At 52.2% G+C, this 14,178-nt stretch overlaps 1 protein-coding gene across 1 annotated transcript in view; it reads left to right on the forward strand.

Annotated features, from left to right (window-relative positions):
- The window catches only part of KIAA1549 (KIAA1549 ortholog), a 122,956-nt gene that overhangs the window by 51,303 nt on the left and 57,475 nt on the right, over window positions 1-14,178 (forward strand). The window contains exons 3-8 of the mRNA XM_037049290.1: window positions 1,319-4,009; window positions 6,653-6,741; window positions 7,784-7,961; window positions 9,954-10,084; window positions 12,492-12,675; window positions 14,110-14,169. Coding sequence (XP_036905185.1) covers window positions 1,319-4,009; window positions 6,653-6,741; window positions 7,784-7,961; window positions 9,954-10,084; window positions 12,492-12,675; window positions 14,110-14,169 — 3,333 coding nt within the window. The remainder of the gene's footprint in view (window positions 1-1,318; window positions 4,010-6,652; window positions 6,742-7,783; window positions 7,962-9,953; window positions 10,085-12,491; window positions 12,676-14,109; window positions 14,170-14,178) is intronic.

The raw sequence follows: 14,178 nt of genomic DNA on the forward strand, positions 1-14,178 counted from the left end.
TATTGCCAGGAATAGCATAGAAATAATTTACTGTTGAAAAGTAAAAAGAGTGCATTCGGGATTATCCCTACGCTAACCCACACTTGCGTTCTGATAGATTGTCTGGACAAGTGGGAGGAGGATGTTGTTACGAATCATGATAGTGACTCACTCCCCAGCCTGGGTCGACGTGGACAGCTCCCCTGTGCCCTGGCCGTCACCGGGGGCCGTGGCCACCATGCGTCCTGCTTCTCTGTGCAAAAGTGTATCTGAATCAGAGGTGGAGTCACCTAAACCACTTCAATGCTAATGGAAGCTGCCACAAGGAGACGGAGTGCAGGAGCCTGAGCAGACGATCGGATGCTTTTGGCACACACCAGAACTTGGCCCTCAGATGCCACTCACTCACTCACTCACGCAACAGACGCGCATTGAGCTCTGACTTTATGTAAGGGATGCAGATCCACCGTCCTGGTCCTTGTGAAGCTCACAGTTGATCTCGGGGGTGTGGTGAGGGATACGGTGGCAGGAGCTAGGGAGAGGTACTAGCCCAACTTGAGGAAGGGAGGGGGTGTCCCTGCTGCTTCTGCAGGACGCCATCCTGGGGTAGAGCCAAGGAAGGGCATTCCAGGTAGAGGGACAAGAGTGTGCAAAGTACCAAGCCAGAGAGACCTTGGGTGCAGGGAGTTGCTCATTTGGGCAGAGCACAGTCAGGAAGGCATGAGACTGGAGCAGGGTGGTGAGAGCTGAGCCTGGAGGCAGCCGGGGGCCCACATGTGGAAGGCCATCGGACCAGGAAGCTGTGGGACCCTCTCACCTGGGGAGTGAGCGATGCTGTCCCAGTTGCCATGTTCATTTCTCTCGGGAGCCAGCTCTAACGGAGGAGAGAGAACACGGGCTGGGGAGGGAAGGCAGGCTTACATTCACATTCCAGTTCCCCTTCTATCCACGTGTCATCACGTAATTGGTTTTGTTACCTTCTCCCAGCATCTCTGTGGCACGTGAAAAACGAGAGAGAACAGACTAGACAGCTTCCCAAGGCCTCCCCTGTTTGCAGTGTTCTGTGGAGACGTTAGAGAGAAAGCGAAAAAATGCCGTTGTGTACACACACCCAAGCTTCAGTAAAGCTGGCGCTCCGATGTGTGACTGTTGGCAGATGTTACCCCGGCAGCGATGCTGGCAATTTCTGGCTCCCAATTAGCTCTTAACTTCAGTGAATCGTGACTGTTCCCAGTGAGTGGGTCTTTGTTGAAAGAGTAGATTTTTATATCTGAATCCAAGGTCGGGCGGTGTGACTTGCCTGGCCTCGCAACTGACCCAGCTTTTATTGGCTTTGCAGATGAGCGTTCCCTGGAGCAGCACAGCCTTGCTTCGCCCTCCGTGGAGCTCCTGCTGTGGGAGAGGCCTGTGCCGAGCCCTGCACACGCGGCCTTAGCAGAAACCGCCCCAGGACCCAGCCATTCCCTCGAGGCCACGCCATCCCCAGCCGCCGCTGCTTCTGATACGGCCTTCTCAGACTCAGGACAGCTGACCCAAAGCGCAGCAGGTCACAGCATCTTCGGGGTGAACTCCGTGTCAGTGACGAGCAATGAGGTGGTCCTCGAAGAGGAAGAGATGGAGAACTTCCTGCCAGAAACCCAGTGGCCCACCTCCCGCCTGGTCTCCCCAGCGCGGCACGTCATAGCCAGCCCCCCAGGGCTGCCGGGAGAAGCACTGGACTCCCTGCCAACTCCGTCCTTACCCACGGTTTCTTCTCAAGATGAAGAAGTGGCGTCAGCCTGGGAAGATACAGCGCGTGCTGATTCCACGAGTCCGGTTGGCGCTTTTCGGTCCACTTTCCTCCCCGCCGGGGGCGCAATTCCAACTCCCAGTAGGAACTTGGTGCTTTATCCTCCTGACCCTCAGGGGCACTTACCAAGCAGGACTTTGCTGGAGATGGCGGCCTCAGGAACGGAGGGGGTTGCAAGCCCCCTTCTCAGCCCAGCGTCGTCTGTGTCTCAGCTGGTAGGCGATGGCATCACCCGTCAGCCATTGCCGCCCTCGGGGGAGGTCTCAGCACCTGCGCAGGATGTTCTGGCCTTGGGTACAGACCCATCCCCTGAAGGGACCCCTGCTTGGAGTCAGAGGCTAGGAGAAACCGTCTCTGCAGGAACATTTTCCACTGCCACCGTGTCCCAGACAGCCCTGGCTTTGGGAAGTCACAGAGACAGCGGCGGCAGCAGCAGCCTCAGCCTCATAAATTCAGCTTTATCTCCAACTCTCCCTGCATCTGTGTCCTTTTCTATTCCATCAGCTGACGTCTCCCACAACCCCGTTCTTCCTGGCAACTCCAGGGATGCATCGGAAGTGCCTGGCAGTGCAGCGGTCCCAGGGCACGCGGGCGACACCCACGTCTGGAGCCCCGCGTTGTCACCCAGACCGTACACGTGGTGCGCGTCCTGCACCATGGCGTCCCCACGGCACGGTTTGTCGCCGAGCCTCGTGGAGAGAGACGTGGGGTCGGGGGACGGCGTGGAGACCATGACTGAGTGGGAGGCGAGCAGCGTCTCTCTGCCGAGCAGCACAGCTGCGGACTTCTCCGAATTTGAGGGAGAGTCTCAAGACTATAATACGCTTTTCCCCTCGAGGCCTATAGTCCCACTGTCTTCTCCATCCGTGGAAATCTCCAGAACAAGCGTCGGTCTCGCAGCCGAGGTGTCCAGGAGCCGTGTCCTGTCCACCCCAGTGTCTCCTTCCCCTGGCCACCTCTCCCTGCCAGGGTCATTTGACACGGCTGCCTTTGGCTCCTTCTCTGTTGTGGAAACTCAAGGAACGCCCCCCAGTGTGACAGCCGTGTCTCCCTCCCTCACTACCGGTGCTCTCCTCGCCTCGTCTTTCTCCCTCACAGCAAATGTGCCCACGCCCTCGCTTGCTCCCAGAGACCCAGCTCCCTTCTCTTCTTATGCTTTGGATCCGTCAGGAGAGCCTGCCAGTGTTTCCCACCATGAGAATGGAAGTACGCTGGCGCTGGCCTTGGGCTTTTTCTCAACGCCGCCCCTGGAGGAGTTCAGCCGCACGGCGCCTTTGTCTTCAGGGCTCCTCCTCGCATCTCCGTCTCCGAGGTCAAGCCAGCTGTCAGCCTTCGCCCCTCAGGACCTTTCGACCCTGGTTGAGGCGTTTACATTGTCCGACTCAATCGGTTTGCAGCCACCTCAGCTTCCTGTTCCTAATGCCACCAAGCTGGAATTTTCTCAGCTCTGGCCACGTCCAGACCTTCTTTTAAATGCATCCACATTTCTCCCTGGAGACGCGGAAGCAGCCCTTCGGTCCCGATTTCCCTCTGAGTCTCTCAGGTTCTCTGGAGCATCGGCGGTTTCGCCGACAGATTCTGAAGCTCGTTTTACGTCGGCCGGCCCTGCAGCTACCTCTGACTTTGAGTTTCCACTCACGTCCCGTGACCCTGCAGCCCCAGCCTCGGTGCCCTCCAGGTCGGAGCCTGTCCTTGACGTTTGGACTCCGGGACCTCACTTACCGTCGCTTTTGACTGCTTTTCATACAACGACCCCTCTCACGGAATCATCTCTTTTTTCGACCCCGTCACCTTCTGATGGTGACCTCCGTGCTATGGATGATCCCATGTCTGTCTCGTCCCCTTTCTCCAGAGTCATTCCCACCACCCCAGTGTTGGTCACAGCCATGTCCCCATCGTCAGCATCCTCACTGGTTTCTGAAGCCACCCCCTCCCCCGCACCTACACAGCCTCGGTTCGTGGGCCCATCCTTCTCCCCCGCGGAGGCGGCGATGAACGTCACCACTGTTCCGGGCACATCCGGTACCCCTGCTGCCCCCAACAGCGCTGTTGACACTGTCCTGGTCAGCAGCCCCAAGACTCAGGGTCCCCACGAGAGCAGCATGGCTCTTCCCGCACCGTCCCTCCACCCCGTGTCCACCCCCACCCCTGAAGCCATGGCCACTATCCCAGCGGTGCTCACCACCAAGCCGCCATATGTGTGTGACGTCACTGTTCCTGATGCCTACTTGATCACGACTGGTAAGGCGTTGCTTGGTCATCTCGCGTGGTTGGGGCGATCTCCCTAAGGCGCTGTATGAAATGCTTGGGTGATATGCAGCGTATTGGCACAGAATGTAGGCTTGAGAGCCAGAGATCTGCTGGGTTAGTAACCCTCACTCTGCTGATCACCTGTGAGTGCTTCAGACAGGTATTTGGCCTCGCCGAGCCTCTGTCTCCTCCGTGATTAAACAAGGATGATAGTGGCACCCCCTTCGATGGGTTGCTGTCAAGATTTAAATGCATCCGTGCGTGGAAAATACTTACCACAGTGCCTGGTATATAAAGAGCACCCAGTAATATTGCATAGCAGTTAGTAGTTGCAATAAGGACAAACAGAAGATTTACACAAACCATAGAAGCGTTTGCTAGGGTGTAGGTATCTGTGGAACTGGTGACCCAGCGGAGGCTGAGAAGACACGGTTGAGAGAAACCTGAGTGATTAGCCAACCAGCAGCATCGTCCCTGGCCGCTGCCTGTCCCGTGAAACCGGAGCACAGTTGCTGTTAATGGCTGTGCCAGCTCAGTGACTGGGCCCACTCGATCAGGCTCCCCAGCCTGTTCTTCATGGTGAATGACGGGGCTGCACGAATTCTTGTGACCTGTGCATGTGCAGAGGCTTACATACAACACACTGTGCCTGCACAGCCTGGGCCTGGGTGTTGATTTTGAGGGGGCTGACGGATAGAAGTGAACAAAGGGGGGAGAGGATGGCCGGAGAGGCAGAGGAGGAGCAGCGTGGGCGCGGAAGGGAGGACGGAGACGGGGAGGTGGGCAAGGGAAAGGAGCGCATGCTTTTGGTCTTCCTGCTCCGTGTCAAGTGACGTGGGCCGTGCGTCCCCTGCTCGCTGCTGGGGGGCTGCCACCCTCCCGAGGGCTGGGAGCAGCCGAAGCCTTTGCTCTCTCACGTCCACCCTCCCCCAATGGGACAGCCATTTGTTAACTCATGGGACCAGTAACTATGGAGCAGTGAAGTTTGTGCAAAGGGCTTTAAGAAGCTTTATGGGATCTAGAGAGTCCTGCAAGGCACGTGCCTTCCCCCAGGGCAGATACTCAGCCGTGTTTTCTAGCAGCTGCGTGGAGAATGGTTGAGGCAGCTCCGTAAGAGGGGCCGTTTGGGAGGGTCAGGGACGGGCCCGGAAGGATGCGAATTGGAGGTCACGTCTAATGAGACTTGTCATCTGAAGATGGAGGGACGTGTCCTCCAGGCTGGGGGTGGAGCAGTGGCACAACCCAAGGGCATTCAGCTTGGCTGGCAGTTAGATCGCATAATTGTATAATTAGCAGGAAAGGAGGTTGGCACAAAGTGGTGAACTTCCAACTTCGGGATTAGAGTGGTGCGGAGAAGAGCTCAGAGTTGTGGTAGACATGACACTTTTCTTCCTTGCTCCAGAGGTGTTACACGGTAGCTACACAGGGGTCAGTCACAAGAAGCTCATTAAAAAAACTAGTGAAAGCTTCTTTGCCTCTGGGATCCTATGACACTTATGATACTTCTAGTTATGATGTATCTTTTAGAATTTTACAAATGATTAGACATCACTTAGTGGTATCTCTAAGAATGTCAGATATGTGTAGCTTGGATTAACCTTCATATGCGATATACAGTTAGTGAGCTTGGTGTCCTTTGTTCGGGATCCATGTATTTTAAGTCATATTTTGGGGTAAAATTCACCCACTGCCACTGTACACGAACGCTTCCACAGAGTTAGTGAGTGTGCAGAGTTGGGCGGACGTAGCCAGACTGTTTGTCACATGGTCTCTGTAAGTGGAGAGCAGTACCATCTTCTGCTCTCAGTGACTGTTTTGACTCACAGGAAGTAGCATTTTATTTAGAATCGTCATTTAGATTTTGACTCTGGGTGTTTTTTTTTTTTTTTAAGTTACACATCAAAGAGAGGGTTGGGGTGATTCTTTGTCCTCTAAAAGGGTGTTGTATGGGGTTTCTTTTGTCTTTTTGTTTTTAGCTCAGTAATAAAAGTTAAGAGCACACTCTGCCGATCCCCGATGCACTGTTAGGAGGACCCTGCCACTCGTATCCAGTACGGGGTGAGGCCGCCCTCCCCACCCTGGGCCAGCCTGACCCTGGGCTTCCTCAGGAGCGCTTGCTCGCCTCTCTTGGCTCTGGGGAAACCAGAGATATTTGGAGAAATCGTGAGGTACTGGTTTGTTAATGATTCTTCTTTCCAAACACTCTTAGACCCAGATCCCAATGGTACAGGTTCAGACCTTACTCTGAGTAATTTGAGAAGGTGGGAGTATAGGGTAATACAGCAGATCTTCGAATGATGTCATCTCGTTAGGATGTTTATGAGATGCTGAAGAAGCGTGCCTCTTGTGGGAAATGAGAACTCCATGCTCTCTGCCCCCTGACTGGGCCAGGACAGAGTCGGATCCCTGGTCTCACCAGCCGGGGCGAGTTGAGGGTTTTCGTAGTGTGCTGATGCTGAACGTGGCTGACCTGGTGTCTTCAAAGATCCACTGTGTGCGTCCCTCGTTGGCGCCTTACGTACAAAACGATTTTTGGAGCCGCCACCATAGTGGCACGGCCCAGGTTCTGCCGTGGGGCCCGGAAGTGCGATGCCCCCAGGATCCACAGCGACACTAACCTGCGTTGGTTTGCAGTGCTGGCCAGGAGAGCCGTGCAGGAGTACATCATCACGTCCATCAAGGAGGTGCTGAGGGTCCACTTCAACCGCGCTGTGGAGCTCAAGGTGGGTTCCCACGGTGGGGTGTGGGGCCTGACGCAGGTGCCCAGGGGAAGGCGCCTGACAGTGGTCACCAAACGCACTTTCCCTCCCTTCCTCTCTCCCTTCCCCTGGCGAATGCCTGTTTGTCCTTTGGGTCTCTCCCCAAATGTCACGGGGTCAGGGAAGCCCTTCCTGACCCCAGGCTGGGCCAGGGTCAGTTCATCGGAGGGGTGTGTTGTCAGAGTCCGGGTGAAGGGGCTGCAAGGCCGAAATTTGGGGTGACAGCTCAAAGGGTCGTGCTTCTTTTGATTTACACGAAAGGACTTGGATTTGAGTGTAAATTACATTTTAGAGAGAGTGCGTGTTTCCGTACGTTCAGTGAGGCAGAGATGCGTTTCCAGATGTTTCTGGTGGACGCTGTGCTAAGGCTTCCCCTCCCCTGATAAGCTCAGCAGCCACGCTGGGGACCCCTCACTTCCCAACGGGGGCCATGAGCCACGTCCGGCAGCCGAACGTGCAAAAGGGGGCTCATTTGAATGGAAATGGGCTGTCAGTGCCAGACACACGCTGGATTTTAAAGACTTAAGTGGGAAAAGGCATGTCACGTAATTTGCATTGAAATGATATGTCCCATATATTGGGTTAAGTAAAATGTCCTTGAAATTAATTTCACCTGTTTCTTTTCATGTTTGTTTTATTTTTTAATGTGGCTGCTAGAAATTTTTATGATTGCATGTGTGGCTCACCTGTTTCTTTCGGAAAAACATTGCTCAGTAGAAGAACTGTTTTTTATATGTGGGTTAAATACAGCAGACACATTGAATTCCCACAACTCCTTATTTAGTTCGTACTGTTGGCTGTTCTTCCTCACTGTCCTTGCTCTGGTAATTTTGTGCTGTTTTAGGGAAGGGTAGCAGATGCGTAAAAGTAATGACTCAAACTGCTGTCTGTCTGTGAAGCCCTAGCCCTTCATTTAAAACTCACTGTTTATTTTTTTACTTTATTATTTTTCTACTCAATCCAGCTTCCTGGCATTGGGTTGATGGTCTTTTTTTTGTTTTCATAGGTTTATGAACTATTCGCTGACTTCACTTTCCTGGTCACGTCAGGCCCCTTCGTCTACACGGCAGTATCCGTCATCAACGCGCTCGTGAACAGCAAACTCGTGCGTGACCAGACGCCTCTAATCCTGGCTGTGAGGCCGTTCCTCCTAGTGCCGGAGTCCAGGTTCCAGGTTCAGACGGGTGAGGCCACTGACCACGGTTGTTCAGACTTGTAAATGGAATCTCACTTTACTTTTCTTTTTTAAGGTTTTATTTATTTATCTTTAGAGGGGAAGGGAAGGAGAGGGGGAGAGAAATATCAATGTATGGTTGCCTCTCGTGTATCCTCTGCTGGGAACCGGCCTGCAACCCAGGCATGTGCCCTGACTGGGAATCGAACTGCGATCCTGTGGTTCGCAGGCCCGCGCTCAATTCACTGAGCTACGCCAGCCAGGGCCTCACTTTACTTTTTTTAAAAAATATTTTTTTAAAAATTGGTGAGGATTTATTTTATTTTTTTAAAAGATTTTATTTATCTTTAGTGGGGAAGGAGAGAGGGAGAGAAATATCAATGTATGGTTGCCTTTTGTGCGTCCCCTGCTGGGAAATGGCCTGCAGGGAACTGGCGTGCAACCCAGGCATGTGCCCTGACTGGGAATCGAACTGCAGTCCTCTGGTTCGCAGGCTTGTGCTCAATCCACTGAGCTACACCAGCCAGGGCTGGTGAGGATTTAAAAAACCTCATTTAAATTTTCAAAAACAGGCTAACTATGAAAAATTGCCAGCATAGATAGACGTACACAGGACAATTTAATGAACCCCCTGGACCTATCATACGATATCAACAGTTTTCAACTCCCTGTTCCATCCACACTCCCATCGACATTCCCTCCTCTCACATTATTTTGGGGGGGGGCGCTTGGTTTGTTTTCTCATGAAATGTATTGGGGTGACTGGTTAATAAGCTCATGTAGGTTTCAAGCGCACATTTGTATGACACATCTCCTGTACCTTGTATCGTGTGCCCACCCCCGAGAGTCAGATCGTCTTCCGAGACCGTGTATTTTCTTTTTACATTTATTTATTTATCTTTAGAGGGGAAGGAGAGAGGGAGAGAAACATCAATGTATGGTTGCCTTTTGTGCGTCCCCTGCTGGTAGTTAGCCTGCAAGGAACCGGCTTGCAACCCAGGCATGTGCCCTGACTGGGAATCGAACCGCGATCGTCTGGTTTGCAGGCCCACGCTCAATCCACTGAGCTACGCCAGCCAGGGCGCGAGACCGTGTATTTGACCCCTGTCCCTGTTCCTGCTCCGCCCCCCCAACCCCTGCCCTCTGGTAACCGCCACACTGCTGTCTGTGAGGTTTTGTTTGTTCTTGTTCGTTCATTGGCTGCTTTCAGCTTTATATCCATATGAGTGAAACCATGGTTCTCGAGTTTTTCTGTCAGACTTATTTCTGAAACACTGCCAGTTGCCACAACAGGGGTCGGTCTCGAGAGCATCTCACATTGAGATGACATCATTTTGCTCATAAATATTTTGGCCCATGTCTCTGAAAGAGAAGGATTATTAAACATAAACGCCGAGATACATGTACACACACACATACATGTACCCATACAGGTGCGCATACACACATGTGTATCTATCAATAGTTTCATTATCACACTCCCTGAAATTCACAGTGATTCTTTATGCCATATTTAACTTTTTAGTACAGACATTTTTCAAATCTACAAAAGCAGAGAGAGTAACGTATTCAGGCCACATATGCCTGTCCCTAACCTTAAAACATTATCAACATTTTCCCAATTTTGTGTCGTCTCGCCCCTACACATTTTTCAGAGGAAGCTAGGGTGTTTTAGGAAATGCCAGGTGTCATGTCATTTCACCCATAAATACTTCAGAGTTCATCTCTAACTAATTCAAATATATTTGACCTGTTTCAGTCAGGGAAGTACTTCTCCCATTTAAAAATGACAACGTGGCCTTCACCTTGCGTTTCCTCCTTTGGTGCAGCAATGATTCTCTGCATTTTCACAATAGAAACGTAAAAAAAAAACAACACGTCCTAGAACTTGACCCTGTTTATGGATGCCCTGGTTGATTGTGACACTCGGTCCGCCTCGCCTGGTTCCTCGGTCCTGCGGGCACGCCCGGCTCGCGGGCCCGTGACTGCGTCTCTCTTGCAGTCTTGCAGTTCGTGCCTCCGAGCGTGGACACCGGCTTCTGCAACTTCACGCAGCGCATCGAGAAAGGCCTGCTGACCGCGCTCTCCGAAGTGAGAAAACACCACTGGGGCACGTACAACTTCACGGTGCAGGTGAGGAGAGCACTGAAGGCAGGACAGGAGGCGTTAGCCTTTAGGGAGGGGCCAGTGTCGTAACGTTTCGTGGGAGGTGCACTTGCTAATTCCCTGCAGGGGAGCCTATTCTGTTCGTAGCGTTCAGGATTGCCCTCCCTCCCCGGCCTTGGAGCAGGGAAGCAGGGAGCTCAGCTATGCGGTTCCTCGGGGAGGCGAGCATATGCAGGAAGATCCGGAAGGTGCTAAAAAGGAATTGTATCAACGTGTCGTATATCCAGTGGGGGAAATGCCTAACTATGCCAGCTTGCGTGTTATAGAATACCGTGCGAGGCAGTGCTTCACTCTGAAAACGGGAAATGTAGCTGCTCGTCAGAGAACAGGCTTTATATGTATATATTGCATGGAAACCGGGGATGTTTTTTTTTATTTCTTTGGTATCTTTTCCTCCATATTCTTTACTTTCTTTTTCTGGAAGTCATATTAAATAGGTGTTGGTGCTCTGGGATTCACTGATGTTTCTTGTTTTTCTTACGTATTTTTTATTTTTTATTTTATTTTTAAAAATATTTTATTTATCTTTAGAGGGGAAGGGAAGGAGAGAGGAAGAGAAACATCAGTGTATGGTTGCTTCTTGTGCATCCCCTGCTGGGAACTGGCCCCTGCCAGGAACTGCCCTGCAACCCAGGCATGTGCCCTGACTGGGAATCGAACTGCGATCGTCTGGTTCGCAGGCCCAAGCTCAGTCCACTGAGCTACACCAGCCAGGGCTCTTACGTATTTTTTAAATCTCTTGTATAATTCCCTGGTTTTACAGATTTTCTAAACTTTGTCTTCCAAGTCATTAACTTACTCTTCAACTGTGTTTCTTGTGTTGTTACTCAATCCCTCTATGGAATTTTGTCTTAGCCGTCTCTCTTTCACTGGTCTTTGCTCCTCTTTTGTTGTGGCCTCTCCTGCAACAATGCAGGAGTATCTTGCGTGAAGATGTGATGGTACTTTGAAGGTCTCTGGGGACATTAGGCTTTATAAAAAGTTGTCTCTGTTCCCTGAGTTACCTCTGTTTTCTCTACAGCCAATAATATACCATGTTGATCTTGGTCCTTTTATTTATTTTTTAAGAAATCCATTATTCAAAGAACATTGTTTTTTAAAATCTCACTGAAAGATATGTATGAATTTAGGGAGAGGGTACACAAGGGAGGGATATAGGGAGGTGACGAAAGGAGGGGGGAGAGAGAGGAACATCTCTTGGTTGCCATCTGTGCGCACCTCGACGGGGGACCAGACCCACAACCTAGGTGTGCACTCGGACCCGGAATCGAGCCGTCAACCTTTTAGTTGGATGGAGCTCCAACCAATTGAGCCACACAGTTAGTTGTCTGCAACTGCCTGGAGACCAATGGTTGGTTGATGTTAGGAATAAAGGAGCAAGGGGTTAATTTGGCAGCTCTTTCGGCTTTCCCCTTCAGCTGGCTGGTCTGTTTCCATGTCAGCTCTGTGTCCTGAGGGGAGACCCAGTGGGGCACGGGACACAGGGCACAGGGCCGTCTCTGTCAGCGGTGGGGCTGTGGCTGGTCAGAGACAGACAAACCAGGACTCCTGCTCCCAGTGCAAGATCAGGAGGTCATGCCCTGGGATGGAGCATGTGAGTGTGTTTTTCGAGGCAGAGCTGCCTTTTGTTTCATTTTTTTCTCCTTTTTGTTGCTTGTGCACAGTCCCCACTCACCTCCTTGCTCAGGGGCCTACCCAGTGGTGCTTCTTTTGGTCCTAGGCAAGGAGCTCTTTGTCCTCAGGGATCAGGGGCTCGGCTGTTCCGGGTGGAGATGTGGCCTCTGTTGGCGCCTCTGTGTGGGCCTGGGTGTGGCTGTCTGAGAGGAAAGAGGAGGGAGGAAATTGACTCTGCTCCTTGGCTCACAGCCTTTAAATGATCATGGCGGTGACTCTTGGTTCCCGTGGATCTGCCCTGGGGCTGTCCCAGCCCTGCGGCCCCTCGGGAGAACGGCTCTCAGCTCCACTGGCATCCGTGCCTGTGTGTTCTGGGGCCTGTACCTCTGTTCTGGTTTATATCAACATGATCGAGCCTCTCTCCATTTCCCAGAAATTTGACAGCATCTCGGGTTTTCTTCCATTCTCAGTACTGCTGTGGACTTATTCCTGCTCAGGCTTATTGTTATTTCTGCGAGATTTGGGATAAAAGGGGGAGGGACGATGGACACACACGCTCAGTTCGTCACTTAATGTGCAAACATATTCATTCACCATGAGGACTGAAAGTCTCGCACAAGGGGACCAGGCCATCAAAGCCATTATCCTTCCTTTAAAAACTCCCCCAGCAAGAGAAGTTGTGGGAGACAAATCAGCGTCCAGCTTAGCGGCGGGATGCTTTTGTGTACTTCAGAAGCTGACCGTGACTTCTTCCTTTCAGATCTTGAATGTCACCGTGGGCTCTTCGAGGGCAGCTCCTCGCCGGGGCCCAGTGAACATCGTCTTTGCCGTTAAGAGCGCGCAGGGGTTTTGGAATGGGACCCAAGTGAGTGAGCTGCTCCGGAACCTGAGTGTGGTGGAGTTCAGCTTCTACCTGGGGTACCCCGTGCTCCAGATCGCCGAGCGTGAGTACCGCTGTCCTGGACGGCACCGGGGATGCGGCCCCGGGCGTTTTTGCTGGTGGCCCTCTTTTTCTCAAGGGACAGATCTAGCGGAAGTCAGATAAAATTGGAGCTTCTCAGAGGGAAGCCAGGGTGGGTCTCTGGAGCCCTCCCACCCACGGCGCCTCTCTTTGTTACCCTCTGTTCTTAGGGAAGAGGTGTTCTGCGAGATGAGACCTGTGCTGGAAAAGGTGGAACCAGAGGGGTGGAGAGCAGCCCTGTGGGTGCCAGAGGAGAAGGGTGGGGGTGGGGGGGTGGGGGGGGGAGCCGGACCACAGAAAGGCAGCAGAGGGCAGTTTGGGGAGGTGGCGAGACTCTTCTGTACCTTTGTCAGGGTGGTGGTTTCACAATGCCGTGCATTTGTCAAAACCCTCCAAACAACACCCCCCCCCCAAAAGAGTGAACTTTATTTCATGTACAATTAAAACAAAGAATAATGCATGAAGACCAATGAAACTTTTCTCCCTGGAAATTAGATTCACAGTGCAAATGGAGTGGGGTGGGGGTTGGGGGGAACGTCGACTTCAGAAACGAAAACAGAACCAGTAGATTCCAGAGTTGAAATCAAGCCACAAAACTAAAAATAAATAAAATTTAAAAAATTTAAAATGGAACAGTCAGTTGGTTCTTAATGTATTCAGTGTACGGTTAATTACGTGAGAAAGAATAACTTGGCAGACGTAGCAGTCGACTGGGGTGAAATCGTTCTTTACGCTCCGCGGCGGTCAGCAGTGCACATGAAGATGTGGATAAAATAGGTGGCTAGGCAACAGGTGTGCGCCAGGACTGTCCCACGCAGGCCAGAACGTAGGGTCACTTGACCCTGAGTCGCTGCTGGGAGATCCGGGGGCTCCGAGGACACAGTTCGAAAACTCATTGCTCTGGGACAGTCGCTTTTCCAAAGGAATGTGGGCTGATCCTGCGAAGCAGCGTCCCATCCAGTCACTTGAGCAAGCAAGCCTGCCCTCCCTTCCTTCCTCCCTCCCTCCCTCCCTTCCTTCCTCCCTCCCTCCCTCCCTTCCTTCCTTCCTTCCTTCCTTCTTTCTTCCCTTCCTCCCTTCCTTCCCCTTCCTTCCTTTCCTCTTCTTTTCTTTCTCCTTCCTTTCTTCCTCCCTCCCCCTGTCCCTCCCTCCCTCCCCCCTCCCCTCCCCCCTCCCCCCTCCGCCCTTTCCCCCTTTCCCCCTTCTCTTGGGACTCCTATGCTCAGAGACTGCTCACTCACTGTTCATACCTTCACCCCGATCGGGTGTTTTCTTCTTCTGTGTTTAGTGCTGAATCACACAGCAGAGGCATTGCCTCGTGACTTACCCGCTGTTTCCTAGAACTCTTTCCCTCAGAGGGTTGCAAACATGTTTTTTACCGACCTGTTCTCCTGCCCTGACCCTTTTCTTTCTACAGCCTTCCAGTACCCACAGCTCAACCTGTCCCAGCTGCTGAAGTCCTCCTGGGTAAGAACAGGTGCGTTGA

This window comes from Sturnira hondurensis, unplaced genomic scaffold (assembly GCF_014824575.4).
Source record: "Sturnira hondurensis isolate 20B ecotype Veracruz unplaced genomic scaffold, ASM1482457v3 Scaffold0006437, whole genome shotgun sequence".
Taxonomy (NCBI): domain Eukaryota; kingdom Metazoa; phylum Chordata; class Mammalia; order Chiroptera; family Phyllostomidae; genus Sturnira; species Sturnira hondurensis.